Below are 21,489 nucleotides of genomic sequence, written 5' to 3' on the forward strand. Positions count from 1 at the left end.
GTTTTAGTCAGATCACATTACAGCTGCTAAAGGAACTTTCTGACCCAAACAGCTGTGTGACAGCGACGGAAAGTGGTAAAAACACTCTAAATACAGAATCTACCTTGACTGATATTGACTTTTTTAGGTTGGCCTTTTGCTATAAATTGAGAATGCACTACCTGCCACCTGCTGCATGTGATACACTGAGTATATATTCAAAATCCCCAACAGTCCCTTTGATGAGCAAAGCGCGGGGCTGGTGATGTGATTTCAGCACCGTGCAGAATCTCCTGCTTCTTTTAGATTTATTTCAAGCAGTAGAGAGAAATTTGTTGATGTTTCAGTCCCGATCTTGTTACACTCTTTTGAGAGTATTTCCACCGTTATGTGTTTGATTCAGATTTTGTTTACATCCCCCCTTTTTTAATATTTTCCTCATCGTGTGTGCAACATTTTCATTGAAATATACCTAATGGATTCCCTCCACAGTCTTAAAACAACCCACAGGTTTGACTGTGACTTTATGGGATTCACCTTTAAAAAATGAATGAACGAATCAAGTTTCTCAGGGTTTTTTTTTTGCCTTCCACTACGAGCAGGTTAAGCTATGACAGGCAGTCCTGTAACCACGAAGGAAGCTCAGATAGGAAGAGAAAATTAATTTTTGAAGTGACTGACAGACTCTTCTTCCCCCCTCTCCTCTCCCTCCGCAGCCTGCCAGTCATCCTGTGCCGCCTGTTCCAGCAGGTGGGACTGCCAGTCGTGTGGCTCCCAGCTGCCCCTGCTGAGCGCTGATAGCGGCGAGTGCCTGGCTTCCTGTCCCCCCGGCTCCTACCGGCACGACAGCACACACTGTCGCAGTGAGTATCGCGGGATGTCAGGTGACTTAATGTGCCCTCTGGGTGCCATTGTGGAGGCCAGAATGGCGTTTTGGCTCAAATTCAAACACTAACAAGGTGCACAAACAGTAACACTCAGGAAGATGAACTTCCAGCAGAAGTTTTGGTTTTGAGGAAGCAAAAGCTCACCGTCAAACGTTTGAATGTTTTCATTTCTCTGGAAGATGAGACTCACTTAGACAAGTATCATTTGTTCCACTTAATTTTAATGTAGAAACAATTAAATATGAATATGTTCTATTCAGGCACATGCAAGGTTATTTAATAGACCTTAGAACTTATACAAAGGAAATATACTTTCCATTTATGACTTTATTTCCCCAACAATAGATTTATTGATTTTAGAAACAATAAACAGAAACATACTCACACACACACACACACACACACACACACACACACACACCAGTATGTTTTTTATATGTATATGAAAATACACAAAAAGTAATCATGACACCTGAACTAAATCTCAGTACAAAAGCCAAAGATTTTACACACATGTAATCCACCCCCACCCCAAAAAAGTAATAAAATAAAATAAATGAATGAAATAAAATAAAATAAATAAAAAATGATAGGTTTATGGTCTGTCCCCTCTTGATAACATTCATGAATAATTAATCTATTGACACAAGTTGAATAATATTATTAGAGGTCACTAATTGCATCACTTTTTTTTATATATATATATGTGTCATTAATATATTTAATAAATAAAAAATATAAAAATATATAAAATTAATTAATAAATAAATAAGGCAAACTGAACATGGCAAAAAGTGCTCTAATATAATTTAATGTGATTAGGATAATTCTAAATATATATTTTCCCCTAGCTTCTTCCTTTTTTCCTTCAGACATTTTTCCCTTATTTTAAACTTTAAATTTTTTTTATTTATTTTCTTTTTTTTCAAAATTTCTTGTGCTAGTGGAACGTTTCTTACCAAGTTATTCATTGACTTTTTCCCCATGTTTTTGAAAGAAATCACACTAATTTTCTCACGATTCAAAGGTTTAAATGCTTGTGAAAGACGTCTGAAAGCAGCACACAAAAAGTGATGCCGGTCCAGGTTTCTAAGGGTTAAAAGGAGTCAATTAGCCAAAAGCCTCCACTGTGGCACCAAACAGAGAAAAAACTGGCTCATGTGAATGACGACAGATGGACAAGTTTGTTTTTGCCGTTTCACCTCCTCTCATGCTTGCCCTCTTTTGTCTCTCCTACTTTCCTTTTCTCTCTATTTATCCCTACTTTGAGTCTCCAAATGTTTTTATCCCCTCTGCTTCTCTTGTCTCATCCAATACTTTGCAAAAACATTAGCAGAGACTCAGGTCCTGAAATCAGAATGAGAACCCTAATATCTCCCTGAGTCGACTGGCTTCAGATCAAACTCTTGGCAGTCGGGGAGAAAGTGCATCCACAGTTCAGCAAACAGGCAGTTTAACAGCGGGACTCCACAGTTGGTGCATGACTGGGTGCCTCAGATAAACTCTGTGTGACTTGATTCCAGCGGATTGGTTCAGGATAACTTTGAGTGGATGTTTCCAACTGCATATTTTATGAAGTGACGACGGAGAGCGCTCTCTCTGGGGTCCAAGTTTGATTGCGTCAGTTTTGTAACTTGTGCTGGGAAGTCCTTTTCATCGCGTGCTTGTTGAACGCTGCTCAATCTCCCCGGCAGAACTGTTTCGGAAAAGTTCTGCTGTCTTTTAAAGCGGGTGCAGGGAGTGCTTGGAATTTCTGTCTCTCGCTTTTTTATTTAACATTTTTGCCAATATTTGTCCCTCTCTTTCCTGTTACCCTCTTGGTGTCTGCGCACATTATAAAAAACCAATTAGCACTTGAAAACTGATTTGGAATTGAAAATTAAATGGAGGGACTTGTAAATCCCAGAGTCTTAATTTGGCTTAAGTTTTCTGTTTTGTTGGTATTTCAATCATCTGAAGCTGAGTGTGTTTTAATATCATCGCTGCCACATGAAGCTGCACTCTCTGCCTCCTGTCAATCACTCGACACCCAGAGGACAAAAACACAAAGTCTCTGCCAGGAACTCCCTTTCAAAAACAAAGGCTGTATTGTCAAATCCACCTTATTTATTTAGAGTGTCTTGGGTCCCTGAGACAGCAGCTAATTTCAAGCTATGTTCGAGGCACAACTGGCACATTTTAAAAATGATGAAAACAGAGTGAAGGGTAAAAAATCAGGGGGTGCAGGGATGGCACAGGAGCAAAACATTCACCCACCACTGCAGAGAGCTAGATTTATTCTCAGTAGCAAAACCTCTGACTCAATTTGTGAGTGGGAAGCTGTTGAGGGATCACACTATTGTCAATACAGGAGCAAGTCCTGCTTATTGGTCAGTCGACTACGTGTAGGCAGATGAGATCTTCCTGGGGATTTCTGCACTGAAAAACCTGATTAATCTCCTTTCTCTTTGATGAAAAGGACTGAATGTCAAAGACAGAAATGAGTCCTGAAACACAAAAATGAGTTTCAGCAATCCCAGTTACCTTGTCTCAAAGTCAGTGGGTTTTGTAAATGGGTTTTTGGTAAGAGGCTTAAAAAAAGGTCTGTGCTTATGGAGTCAGACAAGGCCAAAAGGTTTGTTAATTTGAAAAAAAAAAAACTGATTGAAAAAATACATTTTGAAACTGAAAGCTCAAGGCTTGATCTTGAAGTGTATAAAAAATCAAAAACATTTTAAAATAAAAGTAAGTGTATTAAAATGTAAATTTAAATGTAATTTTGATTTAATTCTGTTCTTCTTTTGAATAAATTCTTTATTTTTAAATGAATTCTTTATTTTTAATTTCCACTTATTTAATACATGTGGTCATATTTCTTCAGTTGCAGATTTTATGTTTTAAGATTTAGATCTTTTTTTTTAATGTTGTTTGTTAATGTTGATTTTTTTTATAATTCAAGATCAAAACTTTACCTTTAAGTTTCTTTTTTTTCCAAAATAAACCAACCTTTTGGCCTTGATCTGGCCCGACCCTGGTTTGGGCTCATACTCTGCACTCTGATTCTGGCATTAGACTATGTGCTCTGATGGTGAACAAAGTGTAAATGTGATTTTAAAGAGTGTTTCCTGCATTTAAGCACTTTGTTTATCACGCTGTTTGATGGCATCAGATGTGCTCAGACAGAACCGTTGACATTGTTATTATAAAACAGCAGACGGCACCAGGTATGTACATATGCAACGCGCACGGGCAGCGTCACTTGAGAACACAGCCAGCCACGGGATCGGGAGGTGAATGGGTCAGCTGACTTTTATACTCGAGTCTTTTTTTTGCCAAATACTAACCATCATGACGGCGGCGTTGGTTGCCTTGTGCTGTTGTGTGAACGTAAGGACCGTGCTGTGTTATTCCACCATGTGCATTTGTTGATATTACGGTAACGGCATAAACAGCTGATGCAGATGGATACCTAAAACGTCATAAGTTGACATAGTTTGGAAGAGAACATGTTGGAATTGATGACACTTATCTTAGTTTCTGTAGTAATACACAGTGCTAATGCAGTATAAATATACAACAATGGCCGTCTGCATTGACTGTTACTCAGCCAATCCACCCCAAAGTTCTCCCAGCACTCTGAAGCACGGACCAATAAATAAAACCAGCAGCTCAGTGAGCTAAACCCCTGTGGGCACGCTAATGTACTCTGAACAGTTTAGCCAAGTGCCTCCATCGAGTGGGGAAGACCTGCTGTGACTCCTGGGGTTGACGGGTGGGAATAAAAAGAGAGAGAGGTGGGGGGTGGGCGAGAGTGCAGAGAGTAACCACAGTGTGATTACTGTCCAGTTCTGCAGCTCAATTTCACACCTTAATGAATATTGTCAGGAGGATTGGAATTTCAGACCTCCTCAGTGCACCGGCTCCTTGGACGGCCTCAAAAAGGATACAGAATACGATACACAGCAGCAGCCGCCGCAGAAAGCCGGCTTTGTTTTAACTCGCCTGCATCCATCCAGCTTAATGTACTGTATACACTGCTAGCTTGTGTACAAACCCATTGTGGAAATCCCACCTCATGCATTTGCGCTGCCTCTGCCCCGCTTTGGTGCCATATACGCTGGCAGGATCCATTGTGGAATTCCCCTGTCATGCATTAATCTTACATCTCTCCTGCATTAATACTGCAGATACTTCATTCTGAAATGTTGCACAGTAAATGCACATTAAGACGGTGGCAGCTGTTGTGCAAAAAGTCCCCCGTCATGCGGTCACAGTGCATCTATCCTGCTCTGCTGAGCCAAATTCACAACACGGATCCCTTGTGTGCCTCAGCTAACTAGTCAGCAGACCATTTCTTTTAACCTCCAACTGGCTATAATGAGAGCACAGCCACATTTGGTTTTTTCCCATCAGTTTCTCCCGAGGATGGAAAAAAAAGGAGCAGCAGTGGAAAGTGGGACTCACAGTCACTGTGACTGTAAATCAGAAGGTGCTTAGGTCGAGGCTATTAGTGCGGATTTAGCCTGAGTGAACTCCTATTCCAGTGCTTGTTTATGGGAGAAAAAAAAGAAGAAAGAAATGAGCAAAGAGGTGAAGGGAGGTAGAGATGAGAGCTGACAGCAGTTATTAGTGTTTTAGGTGTTTGGAAGGTGCTGGAGACAATTACAACGGATTGTAGCATTTCTTGGCAGAGGACCAGGACCACCCAGAGCCCGGCGCGTCCCCGGGGGCCTCTGTGGGTTTTCAGTTAATGCCGCCGGCTCATGACTGAAGGCTTTACTGCGTCTGCTTGTGCATGTATTCAAAGCCAGCTTGTTAATAATTATGGGAGGCGTTGTGCTGAAGATATTATTCTCTTTTCTTTCCTCCCCTCTGCTTTTTTTTCTGTCCTCTTTAACCCACTTCTCCCTCAGTTTTTCCTCCGGTCTCTAATGGCCCTGTGAGATAGACACAGTTAGCTTGTTGCACAAACTGTGCAGCTCTAGACTGGATGTTTGAGTAAGTCAGGAAGGGATGCAGAAAAAAAATGGAAGGGGAAGAAACTATAGGGCCTGTTTTACTGTTTTACTGTAGAATAACCACCTGTAACTCGGGATGGGTACCAAAACCTTCAATGAAATGGGCGACTGGTGCCGAATCGTTAAAGACTGGAGTATTGATGAGCTCTGATGTTTTTACGTTTCTACTGTTGATGTTAAAGAAATGAAGGACATATTTTTTCTCATTTGTTTAGATTATTTAAATGACGTTATCTTTTACAGTTTTTATCTCACCAACTCTGTCTCTAATTTGCAACAAGATTAAGAAATTTGTCTATTATGCATTTTCTCTCTTCAATCTTCAACTGGAGTCTGGCAGTCTACTACGTGCTTAAGCGGCTGGCACCGTTCCCGCAGATCCTTAAAAGTTTTTAAAAGGCATTTAATTTTGTTAATGTAAAAATAAGGTCTTAATTGGTATTGCAGAGTCTTAAATCAATCTTTCAAAAGTCTTTTAAATGCCAAGACATTCGGAGAAAGCTTTTATGAATAATGTTTTTCCTGACATTGCATCATGATATCTCAAAATAACTGGTAATATCTATTTTTGAAAATATTTTTTTTTCATTTAATGTCAGGCGGATCAGGATAGAGGAACCAACAGCACTCATGTAGATTTGCCACATCTAATTTTATGAAAAATGAACTAACTTTTTCAAGGCAAACCAAACGGATACTTTTATCACATAATATGCTCATTGTTGTAAACGTGTTCCACTCTAGAGTTTTACATTCTTCAGCATTTGAAGTAGATCACCTAGAGTTTTAACTTGACCAAAAAAGCTGTGTTTTATGTTGCCGTAACCATTTAGGCGAAATTGTCCCTATTAATTAATTAATGTCAGTTATGTTTTTTCTTTTATTTAATTAATTTTACTTTTATTAGCAATAAAAAGTCTTAAATATAATTCAATATATATTCAGTATTATTGAAACATTTTGCAAAAGTGCATCATATTTAACCGCCAAGCTCGTAGTTCATCTCCCGTTTCCCCACCCACCTCAGGTATGTTAGAGTCAGTAATGGTTATGTGTTCAAAAAATGCGTTCGCAGAATGTTAACTTCTATACTGCTCTTACATATGTAGAAAATAATGCAATGTTATATCTTTTCTTCATTTATTTCCCCTTAAAGAACAGCCCCAAATGAACAGTTAAGAGTATCATTAAAGTACAGGACTGATAAGCAGTATCGGTAAGAGTAGTAGCACCCAGATACCCATCCCTACCTGTAGCCCTATCCTCACAATGCTGTGCGTGTCATTGGTGGAGAAAGTGTAGTTTCGAGTGTGTTCAGACTTGCATTATCATGCACTCTGGGTGATCTGATCACGAGTGGACAGCTCTAAGACTGTCTCTTCACTCCTGGCATTAGAGTGCGTCTCCGCATGCATCCCGAGTGACCACTTGTGATCAGATCTCACTTCTTCGCTCTGTATGCAAATAAAGGTGTGAATCATTTCTGTTTGCAAAGACCAAATCAGAGGGTTACTGCAAACACTGCGTACATGCTGCAGGCCCAGGATAGAAATTATAAAAAGATTAAGTATCTCTGCAGATGCACATCTTAAACTTTAACTCGTGCAGTTAACAGGTCCTCACACCTAAGCATCAAACTACTGTAAAAATAACTCATGAATGTTTTCTGGTCGACCACCTGTAAAGTGATGGTCTGGTTCAGTTTAGGCATCAAAATATATTGCTTAAAGTTAGGTTGTTATGCGTGTCAGAGCCAATTAGTGCTCCATTTCTAAAAAGGAGTCAATCTTCTTCTTCTGCCTGGAGGGTAAATGGCTTTTAAACACAAAAACACACACACATACACATACGCACACACACAGCAAGGCAGCTTGTTACTTGTGGCTTTCGATGTTTACTTGTGTTTAATTGGAAAACGTCTGAATTTAATGGACACAAAGAAGTCACCAGGTAAAATAAATTGACTGGGTGGTCAGTTGGAAAGTTTGTCTCAGACTTTGTGTCGTGTGTGCAGTACTGGAGGAGTGAAACCGTGGCAACACGGGCGAAATCAAAGCAATTTATACTTATTATTATCAGTTCTATTTATTTAAAAATGTTATTATCCGACGTCATAAGTCCCATTACCAGTCCGATAATTATCGTGCATCTATACTCATAACTGTACCGTCTGCCACAGATTGTGACCAACACGTAACACGAACCAAAGTGTATTTTTACTCACAATTTCTGTGCTCATAGCTTCAGTGATCGAGCGAGCAGCTGGCACCTCTTTGTGTTTCTCCCCTTGTAATTTCCTGACTTATACAAACTCCTTTTTCATTCTAAAAGAAGTTAGGAGCAAGAATACTAACTTTTATTAAGCTGATCGGCCTTCTGAGGTAGTTTCTTGCTTTCAGTGCTGAAAAAAAATCTTGATTTTATTCATAAAGTCTCCTACGTATGCAGAGTCTATGAAAAGGCACTATTTTTACCCTGAACATCTCTGAAAATAAACACCGCTGTTGGCTTTGATGCAACGTTTTGACTCATGATGACTCCGCTGCTGTTGTGTCGTAACCTCTCATTCACATTTCACCTGAAAAGAAGAGGAAAAGCTTTTGAGAGAGTCATATTCGATTTATTCTCTGAACTCGAAAACCACTGATGGCTGTTTTTGTTAGGAATGATTATCACAGCACTCGTCGTCTTTGCTCTGTGAAATCTCAAGACAGCCGAGACAGATTTAGTCAATACTAGCTTGATTGTGTCACTTTTTTTTCTGTATCTCTTACCTGAATTTAGTGTTTGACTTTTAGTGTGGCAGCCATCTGTACAGCATATGTTGGTGCTTTTCTAATGTGTCCCTCAGTGCGTGGACCTATTCACTGAGCCATTGTTGAAGATCTCTTCTTCGTCCTGCATGCTTGCTGAGCAAATTATGCAGTTCAGCTTTACCAAGAAAGAGTCATGCTGTTGAGAAGTAGAAAGGAACTGTGTGGTTGCTTGTTATTTTTGTGTAGCTGTATTGTTCTCATAACCATGTCTCTGTGCAGCTGCTCAAATGACATCATTTGATGTCAAATCAGAAAGAATTCAATTTTTGCATAAAAAGCCTCATGTCTTGCTAATTTTAAAGAAAGAATGGGCTGCCCAGTGGCTCAGAGTCTTTGGCATTTTGCTGCATGTCAAAAAAAATAAAGACACATTCAAAGGAACTTGCACCTTATATGCATAAATATGGACTCCATTTTTACTTACATTTTTTTTTTACTGCACTAGGACTAGTCCACATCGCCAAATGCAACCTTGGATTGTCATATGATGGCATTTGATGATGTAGAGTCCCTAAAATTTGGCACAACATCAATCAAAAACTGTATTTTAGCATATCTTTATGTTTCAGGTGACTGCCGTTCCCACTGACAAGCGTGTTGCCTATAAAATCAGAAAGAAAAGTGTTTCCATTGCAGTTTTGTGAAACATGGCTTGAAATACCACCTCGGCCTGATGGAAACCCACCTACATATTTGAAACTGTAGTGCACCATTTTGTCTGATCCCCCACCAACTTGCTTAGCTCTGGGACTTATATATCTCATGATATTGAACCCTGAAAGTGCCTATCTGCCTAACATCAGTCAGTCAAAAGCCAGTGAAATTATTTTAGAGTGTATTATTTTTGGTCTTAAATAGCATTTACTCTCAGTTTGAACCAAATCTAAAAGTTAAACAAAATCTTGTAGCTGATTGACAGGGAATGAGTCAGTGGCAGAAAAATCATTCTCATACAGTCACTCCAGTAACAGAACTCCCTTTTTATTTATTAATGTCACTTATTTATTTATTTCACTTCTTTTTCCTCTTTGCAAAGCCGCTGTCTGCTCGCTCGGTTTAATTGCTGTATCTCTCATCCCATCTCATTTTTATCACTCAAGGTTCGGGGGGGCCGTGAACCGCGGCAGCGCAGTAATAATCGCGTGCCCCCCGCCCGTCCCAGAGGGACAGAGAGCGAAGATTATCCGCCGCACAGTGTGACTGTGCATTCATCTCAGCCTCCCCTGGTTTATGCAGAGTAGGCTTTAGAGGAGGTTTTTGGCAACTGGCCTGCTAGGATTACAACCGCTGATAACTTAGCACTTCAGGCTGCGCAGAAAAATAAATTGCTTTCCTGCGAGGGGCAAGGTAAAGGACATGTAATCCTCTTGTTGGCCATAACCACTTTTGGAGAGAGGTGGGTGTGTGTGTGTACTGTATGTGTGTGTGTGTGTGTGTGTGTGTATGGAGTGACCCACTCATATAAATTGTGGTCCCATATTTTACAGAATGCCTATAGATGCATGTTTTGCTTTTTTGCTTCATCTGCAAGAATCAAAGTTTGAAAATGTCCAGCGTATATTTTGCTGAGAGGGGCAGTGAGAACATTTTGATCACATGGATCAGGTTTTGTTTAGGGGTTAGGGTTGTTGCAGGTTGTTGTCACAAAAAAACGGGTCTTTTTTAATGAGAGTTTGGGACATTTCAGCTGTGTTTGTAACAATAAAAGCGGGTCTCCTTTTGGACGGGTCCAGTGTTGTTTGTAGTGACACAAGCGGGTCTTTCTTAACAAAAAATTAGGACATATCCAGCTGTGTTTTTAACCAGAGTTCTTGACTTGTTCAGCTGTGTTTGTAGCTAAAACTGGTGTTTTTTTTAAAGTGTGTTGTTTTTTTTAGTGAGAGTTTGGGACACGTCTTTGTATTTATAGCGATAAAAGCAGGCCTGATGTGACTAAAGTTCAGGACACATCCAGCCATGTCTGTAGCAACAGAGGTTTTCCTTTTTAATGAAATTTGGGACACATCCAGCTGTGTTTGTAGCAGTAAAAGTGCATCTGAAGAGTTTTGGACATGTCTAGCCATGTTAATAGCGACAAAAGCAGGTCTGTTTTAAGAAAGGTTGGGAATGTGTTCAGTTGTGCTTGTAACAAGAAAAACATCTTTTTTAATGAAAGGTATTGACATGCATTTGTAACAATAAAAGCTGATCTTTTTAAAGAAAGTTTCACACATGCAGCCGTGTTTCTCGTGACAAAACCGGGTCTGTTTTTGAATGATAGTTGGAAACACGCTTAGCCTTGTTTACAGTGATCAAAATGGTTATTTTAAGCTAAAACATGATGTTTTTGCAACCCAGACCAAGTATTGTTGTGCCTAAACCTAACCAAAGCATGGCCACAATATATAAACTGAAAATTTAAACACAAGCAAATGTAAAGTTTCAGCATATCTGCTATTTATGAAATGTACAAATGTAACACATACTTGCATTGTAGATACACACGATGCTAACATTATTCTGGCGATTCGGTTGGGATAGACTGAGTGAGTTATCCAGCAGGACGGTGAACAGTATCATCTCATTTTGGAGAGAAGGTATCAGGGACCCTCTCTGATCTTCAGCACTCTGAGAAGAAGAAGCAGAAGAGGTCAGCTGTAAAGACGGACATTAAAATTAAACAGATTAAACAAAGGCTTGAGAGAAACAGAGACACTCACACAGAGAAAGAGAGATGACAAGAAATGTGAAACTGGAGAGAGGCCAGAGGGGTAGAGGAGGCGAGAAGAAGGCTGGGACAAAGAGAAAAGAGCATTATGGGAGGAGAGGGAGAAAGATGGGGCACAACTTGAGACGCTACGAGAGAGAAGATAGACGGAGAAATGATGGCAATGAAATAGGAAGTAGCTGAGGAGCACAAAAACTGAAAAGTGGGCCAGGAAACTATTTCACCTGTCAGTCAACCTGTCACATCGGAGGACAGGTTCCAGCATTCACTGGAAACTTTAACCCTTTTCACTGAAAACTGAAGAAAAATCTTTACTCCTCTGTAAGCTTCGGATGTCCTTTGAGTTTGTCATTCGTTTAAATCCTTTGCAGTTGACTTATTGCAACTGACAGGAACAGTTTTAGCCCTCTAACCACAAATCGCGTACACTTTACTGCCATCCATATTTCAGAAGTTAATATAAAAATTTAGATTGATTTCCCCCCCTCCCAGGCAGCCACTAGTTTGCATGCATGTCGGAGCAATATGAAAATTAACTTGCAGAGACATGAAACCTGCCTGAGATAGGTAATCAATCACAGAGAACTTTTGCTGAACTCGCCTTTAATTTTGACCAAGTTACATCTTTGTCGACTGGCTCGCCAGCTGCACGGGGCGAGAACTCTCGGTGGTTTCGAGTTCTTTAGGAAAAGGCAGACGTTTGAGAGTGATGTGTGCAATGATTTTTAGATGCTGACTGTTGAATTTTGGAAGTTAGAGTGTCCCACAGGCACTTGATGTACCAAGAAGTAAAACATTTTTTGCACTTTCTACACTACTCACTTGCTGAATTTGACCATAAATAAAGAAACACATATTCGCTGTAATAGATAACTTGTTAATAAGCCTCTTCCAGCTGATTTTCATGTCACGTCATGTAAAATGAAGCCAGTGGCTGTTTTATAGATAGGATATGATTTGTAGTTGATGGGCTGAAATGTGCAAAACTATCAGTGTGATCATTTAAATCACCTACTGTCAGAGATTTAAATCTTGTGTTGAACGAAAAGACACAATGTGACAAATTTTCTTGTAAAATTACAGTAAACTACTGGCAGCATCCTACTGTTATTTTAGTGTCACCAACAAAAATTACGTCGTCAGAATATTTACGTTAAATTTTATCACAGAATCCTACAGAGGGATGTGAGGTTTACAGTGAACGTTAGCTCCAGAAAGCACCAAGATTTATGGCGTTTTACTGTTTCACTGAGAATTTGGCTGTACTTTTACAGCAGTTTTTACTGTAGCAAATTTTCCCATAAAAATGCGATGAACTACTGTTAGTAGTTTAGTTGCCTGCTTCCTACAGTTATTTTACAGGGTCACTAACGTAAATTACAACAACAGTATATTAAAGTAAAATGTATTATTCTCATTTACAGTAGAATGTGAGGATTACAGTGTAACATTTTCTTCAAAAAGCATCAAGATTTACAGTGTTTTACTATGTTTTTTCAAAAAAATTTGATTTGATACAGTATTCATCAGCTCACTGAAAAAACTGTGTAATACTCTATTTTGCTGCTGGTTGGTGGCAATGTTTCACCCTGAATGTGAAGAGGAAAGAAAAGGGAAAAGACACCAACAAAGAAATTACATTGTTATCTATTGAAAAGTACAGGGTGAAAAACATTATTGACAAAATGTCATTCTATTTTTCACACTTTCTAAATCACATGACACAGAACAGACTATGATCAATACTGCATCGCCTGCATAATACACCACATGTAAGGAGATACAATGCATCTTATAATACAAATCTCCATTTTTGCAGACAGTCTGTTTGCAGCACCGATATTGCCCCTTACTGATGCTGAATACACAGCGGCGATGGGAATGTGTAAAGCTGGATGGAGATGCAGTAACTGTATTCTTTGTGAGAGAAAATGTTACAAAATAAAAAAATAGAAAAGACACACAATCTGTTTGGATGAGATAAACAAAACCCAAATTAAACCGTGTCACAATAAGAAAGCCCATATCTCTCCCTCTGCAACACAACTCTCAAAACTGGTTATTTTTATAGTAGAAAGTGGGTATACATTTTAATCCACATCTGGATCTTAATTTGCATTTCAGTATATAAAGTCTGCAATCAGACTGATTATGATAGCAGCCAGGATTTTCCCAAAGGAAATCAAAACATGAGCATCATGTGTCTCTGGGTTGTTGCTCCCGCCGGTCACAGGGCATTTACATAAACTTGAACCGTTGTTGGTTTCTCCAAGTTTCTCTTCTGGGAGACTTGTGAGTCTTAATTTAAAGGCGGCAGGCGCCAGTTTCTATTCACATACCGTAAAACTTCATTTAATAGCCCAGGCTATTATTTGGTTAAATCATTGACCTCAAAACACTTATATTTGAGACAGGCATCTGCATGGGACAGGCTTTTATTTGCAATTTTCAATTTGCGCAATAACAGGGTTAATGTAAACCCGCCAACAGACAGCCTGTCACTAAAGCAGTCTGTCCTTAAATATACGTAGTTTTGGGCCTTAATAAAATGTCAGTGGGTGAGTTATTAAAAAAAATCACCTGGAAAGTTGTCATGAATGAAATTAGGCGAAGAGAACAAAACAGTTTATTGTACCAGGATGGAAAAATGATTATTTCTGCTGTAAAGTTGGGCCTTTTAACATGGAGGTCCATGGGTTTTATTCTGTTTTGGAGCTAGATTTGCTATGCTATGGTGGGTTTTTTTGAAACGAGATGAAACGCCATCGATCACTCTGAGCTGATGTATCATCTAAATTTGGTACGTCTGCACATGCAGGTTTCGTAAAAGTTCTCAAAATCTCAAATAGGCCACTCATTTAGTCACTCTGAAATATGTTACAAACCAAATTTGATAAAGATTGAGTCAAATTTCTAAGACCTAAGAGTGCACCTGTTGAAAATGTGAAAAAATAAAATTAAAAAATCTGGTAATTTCTCCTCAGAAACAGCTGTTACTCAGGAGTTTGTGAAAAGACGATGTGTCCTTTACAGATACCTTCATGGTGGCACTATTCAACCACCAAAACTTCAACCAACAAAAAATAATCGATTCTTTACACCAAATGTTAACAAAGTGTGTTGAACAGTTTTTAAGTTATTTTACTAAATCAAAAGACAAACAACTTTGTCACAGACAAAAACAAAAAATCTGAGCTGCACAGCAGCAATTTCAGTGACACCGAAGCTCAGCATGCAGGAGAATAAAAATAGCTAAACAACAACGAGGGAAATAAAACGTATTAAATGTGCCTCAGATTACATAACCCTGTCGAGAGTAAAGTGTTTGTGGCAGTGGGAGAAATTGCTCTGTGTGTGTGTGTGTGTGTGTGTGTGTGTGTGTGTGTGTGTGTGTGTGTGTGTGTGTGTGTGTGTGTGTGTGTGTGTGTGTGTGTGTGTGTGATTAAACAGGACAGGTGTGTTGTGTTCCTGGTAATGTGTGTTTTTTAGATGATAAAGAGAAGCCTGCTGAGAGAGTGAGAAAGATATGAATTTTGTTACCTGGAAAATATGTTTTGGAAGAGCAGGGAGGGATCAGGAGATTTATCTGATGCTGCTTTCCAAAAACTTTTTGCGATAACATATTTGGCTAACTTCTTGCGTCCTCTGTTAACTGAGAGAGATTTCATCAGCATTTTTTAAATGGTGCTGATTAAATTAATTACACTCTCCTCGGGTGAGCGTGCCCTCGTCCTGAAGTGTTTTGCTCACTTTTTATGCATTCTGACTTTAACTCACTTCCCTTCCTCAACCTGTCTTTACCTTTGCCTTTCACTAATCTATGTCCTTTCACCTCTTAACCTTTGACCTCATTCACTACCTATTTTCACCTACATGTCTCTGTTCATACCACACTTGTATTCATATAAATGCAAAGGAGAGCGTGCAATATATATTTAATTTGGAGCAGAGTGTTTCACACTTTTAAAGATAAAAACTTCCAGAGAACCAAAGGGATTATCAAAAGTTGCTACTACAAGACCTTGTAGATCTCAGAGACAGTGTAGTTTCATTTATATAGCATATTTAAGTAAATTCAGCTAAAGGTTCGAAAAACTGTCAGGGTTTATGAGTCCGTTGGAGTTCCACAAGGAAGCTTTTTTCAACTATTTCCAGGATAAGTAAGATGTAGCTGTTGAAAATGTTCAAAAACTCATCAGAAACAGCCTGTATGTAGGAGTTTGTGAAAAGACAGTGTGCCCTTCGCAAATACTCTTGTTGTGGTGCTATTAACACCAAAAAAATCATCAGTTTTTCTAGGGCACATGTCCTAACTTTACACCAAATTTTATTAAAATGTGTTGAACAGCTTTAAAGTTCTTCTGCTAAATATAAAAGACACTTTTGAGTCAGACAGCTACAGAGACTCTGGTGAGTTGCACAGCAGAGGGCTCTTAATTACAAGTAAATTCAACATAGGGTTAATGGATGAACTGTCAGAGTTCATGAGTACTTTGGAGTTCCACAAGGAACATTTATGGGCCCTCTTTGTCACCTTTTGCTAATTTTTCGTGGTACACTTCTTGTAAAGTTGACTATTGCCTATTCCCCCATGTTTTCCAAAGTAATCGAACCAATTTGCTCAGTTTTCAAAGGGTTAAGTAGGTAAAAAGTGTTTTATACTGGATGTAACCTTTTATATTTGATACTAGATGCAAATTTGTGTGGAGGACCGGTGTCAGAAATGAATGCAAATCATTTGCATTGCTTACCAAAATGCTAAAAAAAACCAACAGGTTTTTAATCTTTTTGAGCACTTTCTTTGTCATTTTATTCTTTTTTTTTTTTTTATTATTTTAAGGTATTTTTCTTTTATTAGTTTCTTGCTCATTTTAACTGTTTCTTGTTGCTTATAGCCTTCTTTTCATGTTTTTGTATGAAATGAAGCCAACTTGTTCAGGTTTGAAGGATTAAGTGTATTTCCATGCAGCAAAAGTCTCAGAACAACCTTTTTCAGGAATGATAAGTGGATTTTTGAAGCGCTTGCAAACCTTCAACATCTCCGGGTTCTTTAAGAAAGGAACACATTGTTTTGGATGATTTAGGAACATCGAATGGACCCATGAACTCTATTTAGATAACAGGAACAGCTTCTAGGACCATGTAAAAAAAATTTTTTTAAAAAGATCAAAATAAGCATCATATCAATGTTCCGACACAAAATGTTTGTGATGGCGATCCACATGGAACCCTTTTTTGTGTTGCCCATTTTTTACCCTCTAAAAGGGTTCCTTAATGTGCTTTAGACACAAATCAGCAGCAGCTTGTGAATGTTCATCAGAAATCTGGTGTAGGTTGTGAGGTAAACAGTGCTGTCAGCTGTATCAGAGCCAGAGCTGTCGCAGCACTCCTGTGTTTCCCTTATAGATTGTTTTTGTCTCTTTTTCTGTGGCTTCTGGCTTTGGTCTGTGGGCCGCTGGGAAATCATGTGTTGTCATACCAGTTGGTGTTGAAATAGATTTTTTCGAGCCTCTGTGTGATCACCTACACACACACAAACTCACACACACAGACAGATGAGTGTACAGGCGTATGCAAAGAAATACAATACAAATACACCAAAAAAGATCTGTTTACTGAAATAATTAGACTGAGTTTGTGTGCTTTCTTACTTTATTGTGTCTTTATTTCTTTTATTCTAGCTCTCTTTCTCTCTCTCTCTCTCACACACACACACACACACACACACACACACCACATACTGCACATAAACACACTCACACAGCAGGCACGCTGTTAAACTTTTACACTGACTCCCCACATAGCTCACCTCAGCTCAGCCTCCTGCTCAAACAGTTTGTCTTCACTCTTGTCAGTGTTGTTCAAGCTGTTTTTACCGGGGCTCATAAAATACCTGTGGTAATGGCAGCTGTGGAGACCACACACACACACACACACACACACACAAACACACAGATTGTAATTTACGTGCTGTACAATCCCGATGACCTCTTTTATTATTTTACAACCTTAAAAAGTTTCCGTGATGTGCAAAGTGTAATAGGATGTAAAGATGTCGAGCTTTTTTCAAACCTTTCAGGCAGAGGTTAGAACTGGGCCTGATATTCAATAATCCATCACTAAGTTGTTTTCTTTCGTGGTCGACAAAGTGACGTTGTTGTTGTGTTGTAACGGAGCTCTAAGTGCAGTTGATTTGGAAAGCTTCTCACACTACAGTATGATGACTTCCACACTGTAGGGAAAACGATGAAAATGGCTGCTCGCAGCAAAGGAAGAAACATCTATAAGTCCCAAACACCCCTAAGTTTAGACTTCGACTCCTCCCTGCAGCTCCTTTTACCAACCAACAAAGAAAATGTATATAATTACCCATTTATTTTCTATATACTTTATTCATCTTTAACTTATTTATTTATTTAAATGTATTTATTTACCAAGTTCAGTCTCGTAGAGCCAGGAGGAGTATTTCCTCAGAGCGTGTCCTCCTGTGGTGAGTCCTCTGCTGAATGTCAGGTGATCAGTTTCAGCAGGAGAGCAGGTGCTGTTGTGTTCTTTAGCACGTTTGCATCCTCACCACTGTTGCTAGTTTCATGTTGTGTGTGTCTAAAAAAGCAGATATTTTTGCCTGTTTTTCCGACGCTTGGGATCGATGTCTCTCCATTAAAGATTTACTCGTTGGCTTTCAGACTGTCGGTCTTTGTTCGGTTACGTGTCGCTCGCAAAAGCAGCGGTGCTTTGCAATACGTTTAATGTAATACGTGTAGAATCTCTGCTCTGCTCTACTCTCTGTCTGTAAGTGTGTGCGCACGTGTGTGTGTGTGTGTGTGTGTGTGTGTGTGTGTGTGTGCGTGTGTGTGTGTGTGAGCAGAGAATTGACAGTGACACAGTAGGGTGTGAAGTTAAATAATACAAGCATATTTAGTTTATTTAATAAAAAGAAAACACGGTCTAGACCTACTCTCTTTGTAAACTGGCCTAAGATGACGTCTGTTTTGATTTGGCGCTTTATTTAAAACAAACTAAAATTGATTTGACTATTCAGGGGGTCGTCAGGTCTTGGGGGGGGGGGCACTGGCCGTCTGTAATATAAGGTTTAAGTAACGTGTAGTAAGTGGGCTAAAACACAACAAAAACCGCTTGGAAAACTCAAGACCAGGTGCTGGGGCGACTCTCGTGTCTACCTTAAGTTCTCCTCCATATTTGCCGTAGATTGAAGGAAAGATATGTACCAGCTGCGATTGGTGACATGACATGCGCATTGCTGTTTTCCAAAACTTGACCTTTATTTGTCTCCTGGTGCAACTGTTGCAAAGAGCAGTATCAGTGTGTGTTGAACTGATTAGAGTCTGGGACTGGCCAGTAATCAGGCCTTTCTGGTGGCGCCTGGTCCCGATGCTCCTAGACTCTAAATCTGGGCTCTGCAACGCCCTAACAGGCACCCTCCCCATGGTGATGTATCAGCTCCGAGTTCATCTTTGGTTCCCTTTTTCCTTATTTTGTGCATTTTACAGCATTGCCACACTGCACTGGAAACACATACAGTGACAAACACCCCACTCCTCAGGTTCTGTTTATTATGATTGCAGATTCATTCAACATTTTGGCAGGATCGAAATGTCTTAAATACACTGGTGTAGCACAGAGTAAGTTTGCAGCCGTTATCTCTTTCCTCATGTACGCTGTTTTTTGATAGTGTTGCGACCACGTGATGTGCGTATAACTTCCCTCCCTAACCTTGTCTCCCATATTTGTCCTGGCGCAAGAGCCGGGTTATTACACTTATGAACGTTTGCCATCACGGCGTCGCTCTCACTTTTGTGCTTCTACATAGAGAACAATGGATTCAAGGGCACAAACAATGCAACATATGTACTGGCCTTCAGATGATTTTACTCCAGACATTAAAGTTTCTCTCTTCTTTCCACCAGGCTGTCATGAGTCCTGCTCAGAGTGCCGGGGGCCGGGTCAGCAGGACTGTGCGTCGTGTTCGGACCAGGCTGCTTTGCTCAAAGACGGGGAATGTGTTTCTGACTGTGGAGTCGGTTTCTACACTCAAGAAGGCGTCTGCTACGGTAAGTTAACACTTATTTTCCATACTGCTGTGTAGAAAAACAGCTGCAGTGTCTCTGATGCTTATAAGGCTGCAGCAGGTTTTTGCTTTTGGGATTTGGATTTTAGGAATAAGATGAAATTACTCAACTGTTCCCCTCAGGCACTGGTTCTTAACCGGAGCTGGTCCCCAAGCAGGGATGAGGATGGAAATCGGTTCTATTTAGGACCCTGTTCTGTTTTTTTTCAAAACCCAAAAATCAATCACATTTGAGCTTATTGAAACTGATTTTGTGTCTTGTGGGTCGCACAACTAAACATTACATCTTGAGTCGAGTCACTGCATTTTAATCAAATCACTGGTCCACGCACATACAAAACCAGCACGTTGCCATGACGATACATCAATGTGGACTTAAAATAACGTTTTATTCAGGCAGATGTGTTGGTCTCCACTAAATAGTTAGGAAAAATCAAAATCCCCCTCCCCCTGGAAATTTGTAAGAGTGGACGCGACATCAGACTGAGGATGGAAATGGAGGGTAATGAGTTAACATTCTGTCTGAAATCAGGGAAAGAAAATGGACATAAACATATTAAATTGACTTAGAAAACAAGACCCTCACTGCTTCTGCATCACATTTGGCTCTATTTTATTCTGCTGCTGTGGGTGCAGTAATTGGTCTGTCTGTTTCTTCTATAATAGAAAGTATGATTGTTAAATGTCTGTGCCAAATGGCACAAGTCTTTACTTTTGATTACCTGAGAACCCTCAAATTGCAGATCTGCCATTAAATGTAATTTTTGCTGCACACAAAAATATCTGAATGTGACTGCATTTTGTCTGCATGTTTGGCTTTTATCCATTAAAGAAAAACAAGGAAAATGGAGCAACAAACAACCAAAGATGCCCTTTGAATTCTAAAACCTTCAAATGTCTGGAAATACGTATGTGGAAAAAATAACGCACCGTTTGCTTTAAACAAGCATTTACAGAGGATACCACATGTCTGACACTTAAAAGTTGGAGAGGTGAGAGCAAACTGCAGTCATCCGTCTGAAAAGTGCTCGCTGCTTGAGGAGGAGTGAAAGATGATATTTAAACAGACAAATTAGATGACACAGAGCGTGCCGAGGCGGTAATCAGAAAACACAGTCTGAGACAATAAGAGGTTTATTGTTAGCGGTCATCTGGAGGTGAGGGTTTGTTTGGGCTTGTTTTTTGTTTTTTGTGTGTTTTTTGAAGCATCCCTGTAGAGCAGCCACTCTATGTGGTGCCAAATGATGAAGTCAGCAGTAGTCAGAGTTAGCAAACAAACATTTTTTTAAAAATACAATAATTAGCAGTTCTCTCTGGCACTAATGAGGATTCAGAGGCCCGTGGAATAAGGAGGTCCTGTATGAATATGGATGGTTTCTATTTTTGAGTGTTAAGATGAAGAGGAGTAAGAATAGGCTTCCCTCGGGGCGATGGTGAACTTAGCAGCACGGAGCTAAGCTCTTTCTTCAGTAAGAGCCACCTGGAGGGGTTGAAGGGGGAGACTCTTCTTAAACTCCAGCTTAAATGGAAGAGTTGAAGCACCCGGTGAGGAGCCCTTTTTCAGAAAATGTCAAAAACCTGGGGAACTTTCTGGAAGAAGGTCAAATCCATTAGAACTTGCCAGTTTGTGCTTTGAGCTGTGGTTGAAAATGTCAACAGCCGGAGAGAGCTGAAGGGTTTTTATCTTCTCACTTTTCCTCCTCGGGGCGTGCTGAGTTAGATTTGATAGCTTTCCCCTTTTTTTGTCCCCTTCAGCATGCCGTAGGAAGACTTCTTCACTGATTTCAGCCTTAATTTAAATGGAGACAAAGATCTGTTTGAGCATGTGTGCATGTCAAAGTGTCATGGTGGTATCAAATTACACACACACACACACACACACACACACACAAAAACACACACACACACACACACACACACACACACACACACACACACACACACACACATGCAACCTAAAATGTGAATAGAGATAAGTTTACTTTAGTTTTCTGGCTCGCGCACTGCAGGCTCC

At 39.7% G+C, this 21,489-nt stretch overlaps 1 protein-coding gene across 1 annotated transcript in view; it reads left to right on the forward strand.

Annotated features, from left to right (window-relative positions):
* Positions 1–21,489, forward strand: part of fras1 (Fraser extracellular matrix complex subunit 1) — a 313,566-nt gene that overhangs the window by 131,217 nt on the left and 160,860 nt on the right. The window contains exons 13-14 of the mRNA XM_088076327.1: positions 696–842; positions 19,315–19,458. Of these exons, the coding sequence (XP_087932453.1) occupies positions 696–842; positions 19,315–19,458 (291 nt within the window). The remainder of the gene's footprint in view (positions 1–695; positions 843–19,314; positions 19,459–21,489) is intronic.

The sequence above is a fragment of the Plectropomus leopardus genome, chromosome 4 (genome assembly GCF_026936395.1).
Source record: "Plectropomus leopardus strain MGB_pleo_1.0 chromosome 4, ASM2693639v1, whole genome shotgun sequence".
Classification (NCBI taxonomy): domain Eukaryota; kingdom Metazoa; phylum Chordata; class Actinopteri; order Perciformes; family Serranidae; genus Plectropomus; species Plectropomus leopardus.